At 42.4% G+C, this 18,394-nt stretch overlaps 1 protein-coding gene across 1 annotated transcript in view; it reads right to left on the bottom strand.

Annotated features, from left to right (window-relative positions):
* Positions 1 to 18,394, bottom strand: part of LOC144686262 (parathyroid hormone 2 receptor-like) — a 241,849-nt gene that overhangs the window by 156,657 nt on the left and 66,798 nt on the right. The window contains exons 3-5 of the mRNA XM_078551351.1: positions 2,211 to 2,321; positions 1,970 to 2,091; positions 1,634 to 1,728 (exon numbers count right to left, since the gene is read on the bottom strand). Coding sequence (XP_078407477.1) covers positions 1,634 to 1,728; positions 1,970 to 2,091; positions 2,211 to 2,321 — 328 coding nt within the window. The remainder of the gene's footprint in view (positions 1 to 1,633; positions 1,729 to 1,969; positions 2,092 to 2,210; positions 2,322 to 18,394) is intronic.

The following is an 18,394-nucleotide window of genomic DNA, read 5'->3' as shown; positions in this document are numbered from 1 at the left end:
GACCTCCTGCAGCCAGAGCGGGGGTGGTGGAGATCATGGTGGGCCTCCAAAAGGTATTCCTGTGACGGGTCACTGAACTCTTCTTGGCTTTCAGGGCCTTGTCTTCACTGGAGCAGTCCTGGGCTGCAAGCATTGAGGACTGTGTGTGTGCAGCTGCAGTTTAGATATGGCACCCAGAGTGAGGTAATGGTGATTCAGAGGCCCACCCAACAGCAAGACAATGTGTTACCTGTGGCTGCACAATTAATGAGGGCGTGAATCAGACAATATGGCGTGAAAACCTGCCTTGCAGCCAATGGGTAAAATGTCTCTTTTCACGCCCACTACCTCGCTTAGTGCAATTCTGGGACAATTCCACACACTGTTTAAACACCGTTCTTAAACTTATGTCATAGGTATTTGTGTGATGTCATGACATAAATTTAATATTTTGTGCACAAAATAAATTACATTTTCTTCTTGTAATAAATTGAATGTAAGAAGTACCCTTACATAATCTGATTCCACGGGACAGGGGCAGGAGAAATCCTAGTAGTGAGTTTTACTTCAGTTGTCTGTAATCTGTGTTTGAAGTGTAGTGTCTGTGGCCAGAGAATTAATTGTCCCAGAGATCTAATGCAGTTTCTCTTTCAATAAGCATAAACTCTTTTATTTTAAATGCTGCACATCTTGTTGCTTTAACTTTTAGAACTGTTTTTTAAAAGCTGTATTTATTAGAGCAAGTTGTGCTGATGTATCTACTCCAGCATGAGCTGTGCAGAATAGTAATACATAACATCTACAGCCATTGATTTCCTCTGTCTTGCTCCTAAATAGTACCAAAAGTACGTGTATTACAGAGGAAGAACAGGAGCTATCCTTTCATCCCATTTTGATCCTAAATAAGGCAGCAATGTTGTCTTCAGCCAATATCTACACATGCCCACATTTCAGCAGGGGTTGTGATTTGGAGCAGCATTCTTAGAATGATTGTAGTGCCCTAACTGGTGCCCTGCTGAGCTCAGCTAACTGAGCCCAGACTAGGCCCTTTATATTTTATTTGATTTAATGCACTTCCTGGAGTCAACATTATCCACTCAGCCATTAGTCTAATAATTGCATCCTCCACACATAGGGTACGTTTTTTCAATTTAGTGCTGCCAGTTCTAAGCTTCACAGAATGGAAGAAGGCAGCCTGAATTTGAATACTCTATGTATCTCTTTGTCTCTGACCAAACTTACTCCCCGCAAGGCCAACTTCCTGTGGCTGGGTTCAGCTAGTTTTTTGTATGGAATTTTGCAGGCTGCACTGGGCACAGTCACCCAAGGCCTGCTTGTTTGCTATTCTCCTGCTGCCCTTCATGCCTCAGTCACACAAACTCTTGGGCCACCCGGTTAAAATGGTATAGAGCAGGAACAGTAGTAGGCCATTTAGCCCATCAAGCCTGTTCCACCACTTGGTTAGATCACGGCTGATTTGTATCTTAGCTCCATTTACCTGGCCAGGCATGATCTTCCATCCATTAATTTTTGCCTCTGTCACACAAAGCTCTGTGATGGCAATTCCAAATGATAAAAAGTAGCCTGTCACATTCCTTCTCATATTTAAAATTGCACCGGATAAAAAAAAATTAGACTAATCTTTTCCACTTACTTGAAATATCCTACGATCATAATCGCTATGGTCAGTGAGCAGAGTGACACAGAATATCCCACGGTATACATTATGTATAACCGGTCAAAGAATTCCTGTTAAATAAGAATGTATCATCTAAAAATTAAGTAGTTAACTATGTTCAGTAAAAATACATTTCTGATTTTTATCTTTACTAATTATATAATTTAAATAATCTGAAAATAACATTACCAAATATTTGGAATGATATCAGGCCTCACTGCTAATTTCCCCCGCTCAAACCCCCACCCCAGAGATAGTAATACAAATATAATGGCCTGTAAAACCTCAGCGAAGACAGATTTCAACATTTACTTGTCGATTGCTATTTTCCAGCTGCAAGAAAGTGATACACTCTGTGTAATTTGTCCATGTTCGGTTCAGATTTTCAACGAACTTCCATTTTCCATCATCATCACACTGACGATAGGCAAATCCTGCAAACAAAAAAAACACCTTGTTGATACTTCAAGAGCTTTGTGTCACTTTGGACTGATTAGCCTTTTGACATTGATAAATTTGGAGTTGGCAGTAATGAACAAACAAAGCACAGTACCATTATGGTTGAAGTCATAAATATAACTGGGGCACGGAACAGCAGTGAACTCTCCTGGGAATCCACTTGGCCAGCATGTTAAACCATCCCACTCTGGAAAACAGGATCCGTCTGAAAAAGAATATAATAATGACAGAAAAAGGAATGGTTGAGTCCAAGGAGAGTGACTGCACCAAAAAGTTCTTAAAATTCTCTTGTTTTGCTCAGAATAACATAATCTGATTGAATTAGACAAATTATACAGCATTTGTTAAGTAGGATTTGAACATATATATATAAGTTTATGAGCTATAGTTCAGTGGTAGCACTTCTGCCTCTGAGTCAGAAAGTTGTGGGTTCAGTTAAAGCCTTGCTGCAGAGGCTTGAGCCCAAAATCTAGGCCAACACTCCAGTGTAGTGCTGAGCGAGTGCTCCACTGCCACAGGTGCTGCCTTTCAGGTGAGGCATTAAACCAAGGCCCTATTTATCTTTGAAATAGTGTGTGGGATATTTTATATTAAATGAGGAACAGGGGAGTACTCCCTAGTGTTCCTCTACCAAAATTACTACAAGATTGTTTGGTCACTAATCGTTGCTGTTTGTTGGGCCTCACTATGTGCAAATTTCCTACAGTTTTAAAACGTCTGCAATTTTAAAAAATGCACTTAATTGCCTATGAAGAAATTAGTAATGTTCTGAGGTCATGAAAGGTATAGATGTAAGTCTTTCATTTTAATATATTCTTTCAATAACTGCAGTATAACAGTTACATTTTGGGCTGCTCTAGATACTTTACAGCTGATTTAACTCCCTCTGCTATCTCCACATTTCTGTTTAGTAGAATTAAAATTGAGGTGGTTAACTTACCAGCTTGGCCCTAAACCTTTATCAGTTAAAGGTATTAAGGATTATAGAACCAGGCCAAGTAAATGGAGCTAAAATACAAATCAACCATGACCTAACCGAGTGGTGGAACAGGGTTGATGGGCTGAGTGGCCTACTATTGTTCTTACGTTCCATTCCATTTTAACTGGGTGCCCCAGGGGTTTGCCTGAATCAGGTGGGAGCCTCATGCTATGGACTGGGGAGAAATGAAAACTAAACTCATTTATTTTTCTCACTGCCCATCCATGAACAGAGGTGTTTTAATTTTTGAAATAGACTGTGGCATGTTTCCCCAAACCCTCTGTGAAGTCAATTGTAAAGCGACTTGCAGCAAACTCTTTAGGGTTAAATCAGATGAATTGTTTATTCACACATTCAAACTTGGGGGTTGGTTGTCGCAACTACATACGTGCACACAAGAAGGGGATAGAAAAAAAAAGTTTCACAACTAGGAATAGCTTAAAACAAAAAAAAGACAAAGATATGAATATTAATTCACGTGAATGTTAGAGTCCAGAATGTCAGAGTCCAGTGAGGATTCCTTCACATAGGAGTTAAAGATCAGGTGAGTTCAGCTAACAAAACAGGAGTTGCTGAATTCCTTTAAAGTTGGTAATGACACAGCAAGATGAGATTGGTATACAGAGACTTGGTCTGCTCTGTACGTGATGACAAGAATCTTCCAGAGAACCAAGCTTCGAGGAGGTTCAGACTTGAGGGAGGCTTGGTTGTCAGCCTGGAGTTCTGCTTTGGTGTTGACAGGCTGGATGTTAACAGCAGACTGCCTTGGGAGTCCAGGAATGTAACATTAAAACTTCCAAAACCAAAGGAGCTTGGGGCATGAGGTGTTGCCCATTGATGAGTCAGTTTCAGGTTAACAATCAGGTTCTATGTTGTTGGTCAAAATCAGTTGTCCACCTTAGGAAATAGATGGTGGCTATTAGAGCCTCTGTAGGAATAACAAGTTACAATGGCTCTCTTCCTTTGTTATAAGTCAAGACTGGGGAGACAGACCATCTGCTGCTCCCTTGTTTCATTGATTGTGATGGGTCCACACAATGATGGGTGTTAGATTCCACAAGGATGAGGGTTGAGCTTTGTCCTGTATTTACTGTAGGAATTTTTCAGAACTGTAGCTAACTTGCAAATCATGTGACCTGTAGTAGCCATGTTTATTGGTCCAGCAAAGCTCATTTTTAAATAAGCAGAAATTAAGGTTTGATTTAAATAGTTTATGACCTCCTTCATGTCTTATGGACATGACACTCATTACTTCCTGAAAATTGGGATCTTATCACATACAGGTACTCTGATGCAATTTAGAGGGACTATTTGGTGGAGCGTGTGGCTGCTCGCCATTCAATAAAACATGCTGGCTAAGAGGAAATGGCTCCTCTGGGCAGTACAGGAATAATGTGAACCACAGCAGCCCTGACCAACCCCCTTCCAAGCAACCCCTGTGATCACACCTTTCCATGGGCTGGGTTGGCCTCCAGGCTGTCAGCCCAGAGTCAGCAATCTGCAGTGGGGCACCTGTGCAGGGCTAGGTAGGATGCTGGCAGGGTGTTAAGGGGACTTAATTCTCAAAATCTGGAGGGATCAGGTGGCCAACCCTTGTGCTTTCATCAGCTTTTCTCCAAATCCAAATCAATTTTAGCTTTGAAATTTTCAATTGACTCCCAGCCTCAACAGCTTTTTGGGAATAGAATTCCAGATTTCCACTAAACTTTTCATGTAGAAGTACTTCCTTATATCATACCTAAACGGCCAACTCCTAACTTAAGGTTGTGTCTCCTTATTCTGGTGTCCCAAGGGAAGCTTTCTATCCAATGTAGATCTCAAATGCTTCAGTACCTTGCCTCCATAACATAGAAGTTACAATTTTGCATATTATCAGCAACCAATATTTTCACATGCTTTAACCAAAAACTATTTCTTACCACATAAGAACCCAATGTACCAACTGGCTTACCAACCCTGGGATTGTCAACTCTTTTCTGGAGGTCTGACTATTTGACTAATGATCACTTGACATCCCATCGCCTGTCACAGCTGTCATGGTTTGAAAGTGTTATTGCATTACTGGCCCACAGATTTTAATGCAACTTACATAAGTAGATGATGCATACAATTTGTAAAACTTGTAATTTATTTCTGATTTCAAAATTCAAGATGCTGATGACACATGAGAGTAAATACTTGGGGTCCAGCACCTGAGAAAATAAAATTGCTTTTCAAAAGCAGACAAACAGTGGCTGGACTTTAATGGAGGTGACAGGAGTCTTGCCAGCTGGCTGGAGATGGAGAGAGCCCCACGTTACCTCCTTTCAGGAAGGCCTGCTATAAGTGCCTCTCAGGTGTTTAATTGAGCAGCAGCAGGCCTTCCCCAGGCTCAAGGATGCCACAGGCAGAAATCTTGTCCCTTGAGAGGTGCAGGCCAATCAGAGGCCAGCGGCTGTCATTGCAGGCAGTGCCACTAGCTGCTGGCAATGCACCTAGGCAGAGGCTGAGGACCAGTGAGGGACCCAGACATTAATTGCCCACTTAAGGCCCTGGATTGGTGGCAGGGAGGGAAGGCAGTCCATGAGATTTTCTGCCCCAGACTTACTCGGGCTAGAGGCAGGAAGGCGGTGGGGTCCCAACCTGCCAACTGTGTGCCCGATTAAATGACCCCTGCCACCAAATGCACCTTGAGGGAGGGCATTCAATTCATTCAGCTCATTAATCCAGAGAGCCAGCTTGAGTTGCCTCTCAAGATGGGAGAGGCGGCAGTGTAGTGCTATTGTCACTTGACTAGTATGTCAGATACCCAGGGTAATGCTCTGGAGACCTGGGTTCGAATCCCACCACAGCAGATGGTGAAATTTGAATTAAATAAAAAACACCTGGAATTAAAAGTCTAATAGTGACCATGAAACCATTGTCGATTGTCATAAAAACCCATCTGGTTCACTAATGCCCTTTAGGGAAGGAAATCCGCTATCCTTACCTGGTCGGGCCTACATGTGACTCCAGACCCACAGCAATGTGGTGGACTCTTAAATACCCTCTGAAATGGCCTAGCAAGCCACTCAGTACTCAAGGGCAATTAGGGATGGGCAGTAAATGCTGGCCCAGCTAGCGATGCCCACATCCCATGAACGAATAAAAAAAATGGCAACATCTCTCTTACTCGGCCAGCTAGTGTGAAATTGCGTCGTTCCAAAGTTTGCGGGTGGAAGCAGACACTGCGGCTGCTTCTGGGCCCATTGATCATGCGCGCCTGACGAGCATGAAATTCAGGCCATAGAGTCAGTCATTGTGGCATCAAAAGAGGGTTCAGGAAAAAAACCTAGTTTCATCATTCGAACGTCACAGCACAGAGAAGGGATCCTGAAATCTTCCTAATGTTGCCTTAAAGCCATTAACTTTTGAAGAAATGTTTATCCTTGAGTTGATACAAGTTGTTGCATATTTTGTGAAGTTATCAGTAAAATCAATAAATTAGCACATGCTCACTGTAATGATGAAGTGCATGTTTCTTCAGCATATAAAGGATTCCTGCTGTGGCTGCATGCCAATTTTCATGAAAATGGACAGGGTAAATTCTAATGCACAGTGCATTCTGGGTAGGAACAATCACCAATAGTGTGCAGAATTAAAGCCGGTTGTATTTATTTGTATTGGGACACTAGGGAGAGCACTTCCTGTACAACTGCAGTCTGTGTCAAAGTGCCAACTGCGTGCATTAAAACAAAGTTGGCTTGACACAAACTAACAAAGTTCAAGTTACCCATAGACCCCCAAGGTCTAAGTAGTCCTTAGCCAATTGCAAGCCTTTGTTAAAAGCAAAAAACTGCGGATGCTGGAAATCCAAAACAAAAACAAAAATACCTGGAAAAACTCAGCAGGTCTGGCAGCATCTGTGGAGAGGAGCACAGTTAACATTTCGAGTCCGCATGACTCTTCAACAGAACTAAGGAAAAATAGAAAAGGGGTGAAATAAGCCTTTGCATCTAGTCCAATTACTATTTATCAACTATTGTCTCTGTAAAAATTCTTCTCATAATTCAGTAAATGATGAAGATATATAATCAGAAAATTTCAGTAAATGAGATTCTCACCTTCCAATGTGGAGAATTGATTGTAATATTTAGTTTAAGGACACTTATTGGTAAATAAGTGGTCAATAAATAATGCACTTGGGTTAACCACACATCATGATCCCCATACCCAAATACTTGCCTTATCCAATATTTCTCTGCCTTGTTTTTAAGCTAATACATGCAGTACAAAGCGAGAACCCTTAAACAGGAATAAAAATATTGCATTTTATTCTAATACGACTGGTGAATCAGCAATTTGATAGAGCTATCATCTTAAGGTTGCCAGACAATGCAATAGTCACAAATGACACAAGATTTCTTAAAGTACTTTCTGTAACAAAATAGCTTAATGAATATGGAAGAACATTGCTATTAAGGCACCCAACAGTAAAGTAAGCCCCTTTGCCCTTACCCCTTCTCCAGCCATTCCTGAAAAACAAACTCTTGCCTTTTTAATGTTGTGGCCTGGCTTCCTAAATGCTCCCCAAACCAGTCTTCATGCTCCACAAACCAAAACACATTCTAAAAACTGTGGGCTGTATGCTGACCCACACAACATCCCACATTCATGCACTCTTCCATGTCAAGCTCCACTGATTCACTGCACCCTTGCAAATTGAGATTAGGATCCTTGACTTCATTTTCATGACTATACCTCAGTAACCCCCTCTGTTCACATAGAAACAGCTTCTGCTTTCAGACCTTTTGCTGCCGGGCCATTGATGACAGTTCATCAGCCATTATGCCCTTTCCCGCTGAACCACTCATTGTTATGGTCTGGGCTTGCTCCCTATAATTTTTACTCACTCTCATCACACAAATCAACTTCTTTTGGTGAGCATTTTCTCCATATGAACTGAAATTTAAACTTATGCATTTAATATACAGGCCTTACATACATACGAACATACAAATTAGGAGCAGAAGTAGGCCATTCAGCCCCTCAGGCCTGCTCCGCTAATCAATAATATCATGCAGCTGATCTGGTTGTGTTGAGTTCCAAATACCCATCGACCCCCTGTTGGCCTTTTGATTCCCTTGCCTTACAAGAATCTGTCTACCTCTGCCTTAAAAATATTCAATTTTGAGAGAGAAGGAGTGTTGTTGAAATTGTCCAGTAGTAGTAGGTTGAGCTAATTAGAAAACCAAATAAATTTGCAATGGAATATCAATAAAATGGAAGTAGTGGGTAGAAAGAGGCAGATGGAATTCACGGTCTATAAATGAGAGGCAATAGATTTTGATAATAAGAAGCAGCTGTAATTATTCTTTAAACAAAAGTAAGTTCAAGATTGTGAAAGAGTGGTGGTATTTGGAGTAAAGTTTTATGGGGCATTAAATGCAGTACCTCAGGTTGAAAAAGTTATTAAAAAAGGCTACTGGATTTTAATCACACAAGGTATAGAGTAGAAAAGTGAAGACGTAATAATGAGCCAGAGGTGTGAAACTGATTTCTGCCACTTACACCAAATTCTTCCCCCCCAACCCCCATGATACCCACCGCCAACGGGACCGGACGATTCCGCCCAATATCTCTGAACATATAGATAGTTACGGGCTGAATTTTACTCGCATTTTGGATATGGGCTGGGATGCAGGAAGACTGGCAAAATGACACAGGAAGGCAGCCTGAAGTCTTCCTGCAGCGATGCCATTTCATCAGAGGTGGAAAGGTAGCAGACTGGCTGCCCATCAGGTGCCCAATTGAGACACTTAAATGGCCAATTAAGGGGCACTTCTCATCTCTGCAGGCATTTTGCCCTTGCTGGGGAGGCCTGCCACTGCATGAGGACATCATACACTGAAATCTGGCAGACTCCCAGTGGGTGCTGATGGGAAATCCCACCTTTTTGGATACTCCATGGTGCACTGAGGAACCTGCTAGTGGTAATGCTCATGCCACCCCACCCCCCCGCCAATTACTGGGAGCCACCTGGGTCTGTGTCCCAAGACCACACTTGACTGTCTTTGAGGGCATACAGCCATTGATACAGCCTCATCCTGCAGGTGCAACACCAGCAATAGCCATCCCTAGCAGTGGCGCTGCTGAAGCTGCTAAGCTGTTGGTTCTCTGATTAGGCTGACAGCAGTGGCAGCATTACTTAACTGGCCACCGCTGGGAATATGCCTCCCTGGGATGCGCAGCTAGCTTGAATTTTACTAGCATTTTGGATATGGGCTGGGAAGCAGGAAGACTGGCAAAATGACACATTTCATCAGAGGTGGAAAGGTGGCAGACCACTAGCAGGTTCCTTAGTGTACCATGGAGTATCCAAAAAGGTGGGATTTCCCATCAGCACCCACTGGGAGGCTGCAATCAACCTTGGCAGTGGAATTTCATTCTTGGTCATAAAATATAGCCCCAGATCATAAAAGCTATGGGGACAGGAAATGGCAAATCATCAAAGAAAATTCTCTTCGCTTCTTCATTTATGTTTGCTCTCTTTTTCAGAAAATGTTGGAAATACTCAGTATGTCAGGCAACATCTTTTGAGAAAGAAAAAGAGTTAACATTTCAGGCCTCATATTACAACTGGAAAATGTTAGAGATCTAAGTTTGTACACAAGCAAGAGACAGGGAAAGAGGAAAGGGAAAGAAGAGAGGGAAAGTCTGTGATGGGGTGGAAGGCAAAAGTGCTTAAATGACAAAAGGGATGAAGATGCAAGGCAAAAAGGTGGTGGTAATGGGTTTAGAGGAGATGTAAATGGGAATATCTGATTCATAAACAGCTGCTGATTGAAAAAAATGGGAGCAGCGGTTATGATCTGAAATTTTTGAAATGAGTTTTGAATCCAGAAGGTTGTAAAGTGTGTAATAAAAAACTGAGGTGTTGTACCTCAAGCTTTTGTTGAACTTCATTAGAACAATGTAGGCCACAGACAGAGAGGTCAGAGTGGAGCAAAGAATTAAAATGGCAAGTGACTGGAAACTCAGAGTCATGCTTGCAAACTGAATGGAAGTGCTTAAGAGTGGACAATCTGCATTTGATCTCTCTAGTGTAGAGCAGGCCACCTAATGAGCAATGAATTCAGGATAATAAATTGAAATAAGAAAAAATAAATTGTTGTTTCACCAGGAGATTATGTTTGGATCCCTGGACAATGGGTAGGAAAGAGGTGAAAGGATACATGTTGCATGTCCTGCACTTGCATGTGAAGGGCAATGGGAAGGAGAGTAAGTTGGGGGTGATGGAAAAGTGAGCTGTCATCTTTTTATAATAATATAAAGGCACCAATCACTCATAAGAGATTGGGTTCATTTATTAAGACGAGGCACATGATATACATGGGTATAAAGCTTGAATACACCAGCAGCAGAGCTGTCTGTGTGTGCGTTCTGCTTAAAAGCAAAAGTGAAACTCGAACTGAATCGCATGATGCACTTTCTTTCTAATGATGTCATGCTGCAATCTCTGAAAGGCATATTACAACATTTCCCTTTCTTTTTAAAGATATTTCCCCCTTCCAAAGAAGCATATTTACAATACATTTTCATGTTTGGTTACCATTACAAAGGTGTATACAACAGATGAATCTATGAGTCTATAAAATCTGCTGGTATGTCCAGATCTTGTAATGGTAACCATGTCTCTCTTCAGTTGTCCAAATGATCTGTCGGATTGTCATTCACGGATGTTGTTTCTGGTTGCAGTTGGGGTCTTGTCCTAGATGCAATAGGAGTGACTTTTCAATAGGTGGTTGAGGATCTGGAATGGAATGATTTGTCCTTGGTTATGCCTCACCATTGTACCTTTGTGTATAATAACTTCATAGGACCTTGGTTCTGAACAAATCCTTATCACCTCAGTTAGTTGCCACATATTTCTGTGGGATCCTGGATGCAAACTTCTTGTCCCAACTGTAAACTTGGCAATTCTGTACCCACATTTTTATTGTGCATGTTGGTCATCTTCTCTTACAGTCTTCAAAATTACTCTCTAGTTTTTCTCTCGTTTCCGAGAAAGTAGAATGGGTAGGATTAGGTAGATTAGTACATACTAATCTGCCAAACATGAGCTCTGCAGGTGATGGAATAGTTTCACTTAAAGGTGTGGTTCTCAGACTGTAATATTGCAACGTGTAGATCTTGTTTGGTCTGTCTGCATTTGAGAACTATTGGTATCACTGTGCCAAATCATCCATTCAGCTAGGCTGTTAGATCTAGGGTAATGTGGAGAAGTAGTGTAATCAATATGCCACTTCTCACAGGTATCCTGAAATGGCTTACCAATAAATTATGAACCATTGACTGTAATGATTTCTCTAGGCACACCAAATAAACTGAAAATAACACAACAGTTGTGCTGAACGTATTGTGTAATTGTAAATCAATGGACTTCTTGGTAAAGTAGTCGACGATGATGATGAAATCAGTGCCATGGATATGAAAGAGGTCGGATGCGATTTTGAACCAAAGAAGGGTAGGAACTTCATGTGGAATCACTGGTTCCCTGTGCTGACTTCGCATATGCTCTCAACATGCCTCACACTTCTTGATCATAACTTCAATGTCATTGTTCATACCCGGCCAATAGACTGTCTCTCTTGCGAGTCTTCTCATCCGATCTATGTCAATGTGTGAGTGATGAAGTGGCTGAAGAATATCAGGTCACAAAGATTCCGGTATGAGAACCTGCCTGCCTTTGAAAATTACTCCCTGGGAGATACCTAGCATGTCCTGATAAGGCCAAAATAGTCTCACATATTCGTGAACATGCTGAATTGAATCAGGCCATCCTTCATTGTGGTTTTCCACAATTTCTGTAGTGTGGAACCTTTCTCTGTTTCTTCTTGTAGCTACTGGCATTTGCATTGTGCAAAATGCATTAGATCAGTTGATGGGCTTGCATTCTCCTGCATATGTAATGTTGCAGCTCCCTTGAAACTGCCAATTTTGTTGAAACATTCTGGATATTTCTATGTTGGGTCTTGAACTGAGGCGATAGGAGTATTTTCTGTGGTTAATCTGCCATATGAGGTCTGACTGCCTCCATGGATTGTCACTAGTGAGAGTTCACAGCATGCCAGTAGACCTGTGATTGCTGGGCCTTCAGTCTCCATGACATAAAACATCTGTAACCCAGGAGGATTGATTGTACTTGCACTCCAGGACTATAGAGCCTGCACTAACAGAATTAGTGAACCATTTAAGCTGAGAGTTTCACAGCAATAAGTTTCGCCATGGCCTTTAATGTCTTTGGATACATCTTTTAGAATTCGCAGGGTTAGTATGTTGGCACTTGCCCCTGTGTCAATCTTGGCCAATACAAATAGTTGTCAACTTTCTTAGGGCAGATAATTTGAATCTTGGCAAACACTTCAGATGATGTGATAACATCTATGTTTTCCATGAGATTAACAGTGTGAAACGTGTGTTCACTGCTCTCTATCGCATTGTACACATCATCATTTTCTGGTTTCTCAATCACCTCGTCATCGGATGGTCATTCTTATTGCTTGAAGGTACCTGTTGTGTATGCTTTGTTTGGATCAGTGCACAGCTCTTTGTAGCTGCATCAGCCTTTGCTCTAAAGCACCACAACTGCCAATGGTCTTTCTGCCACATGCCTTGCAGGATTGATGGAAAGCTGGGCATTTTCTTGGTGCATGCAGGGGCCAAACCTTCCATATGTCTTGCTAAGTTTGGGTGTTTTAGTAAGTGCATCAGCAGTTGAGGTTGTGCTTGGGACCTGTAAACTTAGTCAATCTGCGAGAATCGCTTCATACCTATGCCCATTCTTGAGCAGCTCTTCGATGTTAAACGTTTTGGGCTTGGCTAGCAGATCGTTCCTAAATTTTTCTATGGGAGTGGATGCGATCATCAACTCAACAATTCTGTCTGTTAACTCTGTGTTTGAAAAGTCACAGGATGTACCCTTTTCTCTGTATCAGCTGACAAAATGGTCTGTGAATTCTGTTGTTGAAATGACATGAACTCTGGGCAATGAATGCAGAAGTTTAACCTTATTGTGAACTGGTCTTCCAATGTAGCCCATATCTTTTGGGGATCTTAAAGCTCTTGTACTGTTAATCCTGATGTGTTCAGCCTGTATAGACCTTTGTTTCCAATTGCTAGTCAAATTTTTATGGGTTGCTTGTCTGGTTCATGCACACCTGAATCAAGAAACCATAGCTTTGTACGCTGTTTAAAGATTTTGAATTTGGAAAGTAGATCAGCTACATCCCAATTCAAACTGGGGAATTTTGTGCACATTTTGACAATACCCCTTTGACATTCCTTCTCCGATAGTACATGGGATGAGTGTCGCTCTACCATTTTCATGTACTATTCCAAAGCTCCGCCTATTATATTTGCAACCTTCTTTGGCCTGATTTTTATGACTTTTCATTTGTTTTTGTGTTTGTTTGACTCTCCCTCACTCGCTATCGATCCAGCCCACCCCCTGGTCACTCACCTTTCCCGACTGAGCTAACCTGGTGCTGGCCCTCTCAATGCACTGTCCCACTCACCGAACTGACAGGTTACGTGCTGCAATCTCACCATGAGGGATCCGTCTGCTTGCCAGCTCTTTATTTGAGCACTGTGTCTTCAAAGCTTTTCTACGCAATCAACATGCTGCATCCTCAAAACTTTCCAACACTTCAACTTTGTTGCATTCTGACTAAAACATTGCGGGTTGTCTTATGCTATGTAGCCTAATGTAAGACTGTTCACCATGTTGTACATGTACTGAATCTTGCTGACAGCCTGAGCACCATGTCTTTTAGAAGGATCCACTGCTGAACAACATGTTGTGTTTTTGTAATGATATAAAGTCACCAATCATTCATAAGGGTTTGAGTAAACATGTTATGGGTTTATTTAGAACCACAGAAAAGTTACAGCATAGAAGGAGGCCATTCGGCCCATCTTGTCCATGCCAGCCCGAAGACACCCAGGTGCCCTTTCTAATCTCACCTTCCTGCACCCGGCCCATAGCCCTGCAGCTTACAGCACTTAAGGTTCAGATCCAGGTACTTTTTAAAAGCATTTAGAGTTTCTGCCTCTACCACCAACTTGGGCAGCGAATTCCAGACACCCACTACCCTCTGCGTAAAAAAGCTCTTCCTCATGTCCCCCCTACACCTTCTGCCACTTATCTTGAATCTATGTCCCCTGGTTCTAGAATTCTCCACCAAGGGAAACAATTTTATCCTGTCCACTCTATCTATTCCCCTCATAATTTTGTACACCTCAATCAAGTCACCTCTCAGTCTTCTTTGTTCTAAGGCAAATAACCCCAACCTATCCAATCTCTCCTCATAGCTACACTTTTCTAACCCTGGCAACATTCTTGTAAACCTCCTCTGCACTCTCTCCAGAGCTATTTTGTCCTTCCTGTAATGTGGTGACCAGAACTGCACACAATACTCCAGTTGTGGCCTCACCAGTGTTTTGTACAATTCCAACATTATATCCTTACTTTTATATTCTATACCTCTGCCAATGAAGGAGCGCATTCCATGTGCTTTCTTTACAACCTTGTCTACTTGAACTGCTGCCTTCAGGGACCTGTGTACTTGTATGCCAAGATCTCTCACCCCATCTACCCCTCTTAGTATATTCCCATTTATTGTGTAATCCCTGTAACTGTTTGACCTCCCTAAATGTATGACCTCACACTTCTCTATGTTAAAATCCATCTGCCACTTTACCGCCCACTCCACCAACCCATCTATACCGTTTTGGAGATTATGGCTATCCTCTACACTATCCACTACTCGGCCAATCTTTGTGTCATCTGAAAATTTCCCAATCATGCCCCCCACGTTCACATCCAAATCGTTAATATATAACACAAACAGCAAGGGCCCCAACACCGAGCCCTGTGGAACACCACTTGAGACAACTTTCCATTCACGAGGGCATCCATCGACCATTACCCTTTGTTTCCTGTTACAAAGCCAACCTTTTATCCAGTTTGCCACATTACCCTGAATCCCATGGGCTTTTATTTTCCTGACCAATCTGCATTGTGGGACCTTGTCAAATACCTTGCTAAAATCCATGTACACAACATCCACTGCACTACCTTATCAACCCTTCTTGTCACTTCCTCAAAGAATTCAATCAAATTTGTGAGGCAAGACCTTGCTTTAACAAATCCATGCTGACCATCCCTGACTAGTCCATGCCTTTCCACATGATAGTTAATCCTATCTCTCAGGATTGATTCCACTAATTTGCTCACCACCGATGTAAGACTAACTGGCCTATAATTGTTTGGCATTTCCTTTGATCCTTTTTTAAACAATGGAACTACGTTTGCATTTCTCCAGTCCTCCAGTACCTCCCTGTATCTAGTGAAGATTGGAAAATCATCCTCAGAGCGTCTGCTATCTCCTCCCTGACTTCCTTCAGCAGCCTCGGAAATAATCCTTCTGGCCCTGGTGACTTATCAACTTTCAAGGATTTCAACCCTTCGAGTACTTCCTCTCTCTTTATGACTATCCCGTCCAATATCTCACAGTGTTGCTCCTGGACTACTATATTTACATCCTCCCTTTCCTTTGTAAACACGGAGACAAAATATTCATTCAAAACCCTTCCCACAGCCTCTGCATCTACAGACAAGTTTCCATCTTCATCTCTGATAGGTCCCATTTTTTCCTTAACTAACCTTTTAGCATTAATATATTGGTAAAACATCTTTGGGTTATCTTTAACTTTACTTGCTAATCTTTTTTCATGCCCTCTCTTTGATTTCCTTATTTCCTTTTTTACTTTGTCCCTGCACTTCCTATATTCGTCTAGGCTATCTGCAGTGCTTAGTTCTTTGTGCCTATCGTACGCTTTCTTTTTCTGTTTGATCTTCTCCTGTATTCCTCTAGACAACCAGGGGAGTCTAGATTTCGCAGTCCACTCTTATTTTTGTAGGGGACATATCTACTTTGTACAATTAGGATCTCGCTTTTTAGTGCTTCCCATTGGTTTTCCACTGTTTTATCCTCCAGCAGTGCTGTCCAGTCCACCTTAGCCAAGTCCCTTCTCATTTCTGCAAAATTTGCCTTCCCCCAGTTCAAGACTTTTACTCCTGCCTTATCTCTGTCCTTTACCATGGTAATGCTAAATCTAACTGAATTGTGATCACTGCCCCCGATATGGTTGCCAACTGTCACTTCACCCACTTGCCCTTCTTCGTTCCCCAAGACTAGGTCCAGAATTGCATCTCCTCTCGTTGAGTTTGTCACTAATTGGTTGAAAACATTTTCCTGGACACACTGCATGAATTTTTCTCCCTCAGTGCCCCTTATATTGTTTGAATCCCAGTTGATATTAGGATAGTTGAAGTCTCCTACTATTATTTCCCTCTTGTTCTTACAAGCAGAAATTTGCCTACATATTTGTTCTTCTATCTCCCTTTCACTATTTGGGGGTCTGTAGTATACTCCCAGTAGTGTGACTGCCCCTTTTTTATTTCTAAGCTCAATCCATAATGCCTCGTTTGTTGACCCATTTAGTATATCATCCCTTCTCACAACTGGAAATATTTATTTATTAATGAATTTATTAAGACTAAGCACATGAGAACAGATATACATGGGTATAAAGCTTTAAGACACTAGCAGCAGAGCTATCCATGTGTGTGCTCTGCTTAAAAGCAAAAGTGACACTAAAACTGGATCGCTTGACATACTTCCTTTTGAGTGATGTCATACTGCAACTTCTTAAAGACATATTACAACATGAGCCAGGATGTTTCAAGGGGAATGGTCCTTTCAGAATGCTGAAATTACAGAAACATGGAGCCAAATTTAATGCAGGCAGCAGGGGACTTCTCCATCCACTACGAACACTGATGGCACCGCCGCTGATCTGATCTCCGGGAGCCCCAAAAGAATTAAGTCCATAATTGGCAGTGGGAACCCTGCTGCCAGGATTCCCAGCTCCACAGGGGACATTTAATTGCAGGACTTCCCCTGGTAGGGCCGAAATCCTGCTCTCAAGAGCTGCCAGCCAATTAGAGACCAGGGCTCATTACCAGCAGTGCCACCAGGAGTGGTGGCTGCTGTTGGTCATACACTTGGACCTTTACCAGGGTTCATCATGAGATCCCTCAAGAAAGGTAAATGACAGTGGGATCACTGGCAGGGGGGAGGGGGTGGGGGTGGTGGGGTGTGAGAGGTTGGGGAGGGGATCAGAGGAAAGTGCAGGGAGATGGCTATAAGTGGCTCCCACCTCTTTCTGATACAGGGTCCTTCGGCACCGAGTGTCTTTGAATGAGGGACCCCCCCCCAACTATGCCGCAAGCAAACCCTGTTGGTTTTGCACATGGCAAATTCTCCTGCCTGCCATTGGTTGAATACCAGTGGTAACTGGATGTGGCCATTAAGTCGACATTACACAACTTAATTGGAGAGGGGCAAGGAAACGGCGGGGTCCCCACCTCTCACTCTCCCGCCTAATGAAACAGACCCTCCTGCCTCGGAACTCATCTCTGGAGGGGCACCAAACGCGGTCCATTGCTACAAGGAGACTATAGTTGGGAACTAAATATTCCAGGGTAAATACATTTTGAAACAACAAACAGAATGGATGAGGAGGAGTAGCTCTTATAGTAAATGATGTCATAAGGACATGAGTGAGAAAGGATCTTGGCTCCTATTTCTAAAGTTCTAGTGTTCTTATGAAAGGGGAGAAGAAGGGAAGATATGCTTGGTGGTGGCATCACATTGGAGGTGACAGAAATGGCGGAGGTTGATCCATTGAATGTGGAGGGTGGTGGGGTGGCAGTTAAGGACCAGGAGAACTCTATTGTGTTTCTGAGAGTGAGAGGAATGGGCACGAGAAGTGCAGGAAGTGGAAGGGACACAATTGGGGGCCCTGTCAGCAATGTCAGAGTCAATGTCTGTGTTCTTAATTAAGGTCCTTGACCTGAAACATTGTTTCTCCCTCCACAATTGCTGCCAGACTGCTGAGTATTTCAGGCATTTTGTGTTTTATTTTTAAAAATATTTATTCATATGAGCTTCGCTGACAGGGTCAACATTTGCTGCCTATCGCTAATTGCCCTTGAGAAGATGGTGGTGAGCCCCCTTCTTGAAATGCTGCTGTCTGTGTGATGTAAGTACACCCACATTGCTATTAGGAAGGGAGTTCCAGGATTTTGACCCAGTTGACGATGAGGGAATCACAATATAGTTCCAACTAAGGATGGTGCATGACTTGGGGGTAACTTGCAATTGGTGGTATTCCCATGCACCTGCTGCCCTTGTTCTTCTAGGTGGTATAGA

The sequence above is a fragment of the Cetorhinus maximus genome, chromosome 11, assembly GCF_964194155.1.
Source record: "Cetorhinus maximus chromosome 11, sCetMax3.hap1.1, whole genome shotgun sequence".
NCBI classification, from domain to species: domain Eukaryota; kingdom Metazoa; phylum Chordata; class Chondrichthyes; order Lamniformes; family Cetorhinidae; genus Cetorhinus; species Cetorhinus maximus.
The sequence above is the reverse complement of the archived record's forward strand: the minus strand, read 5'-3'. Positions and strand labels throughout refer to the sequence as shown.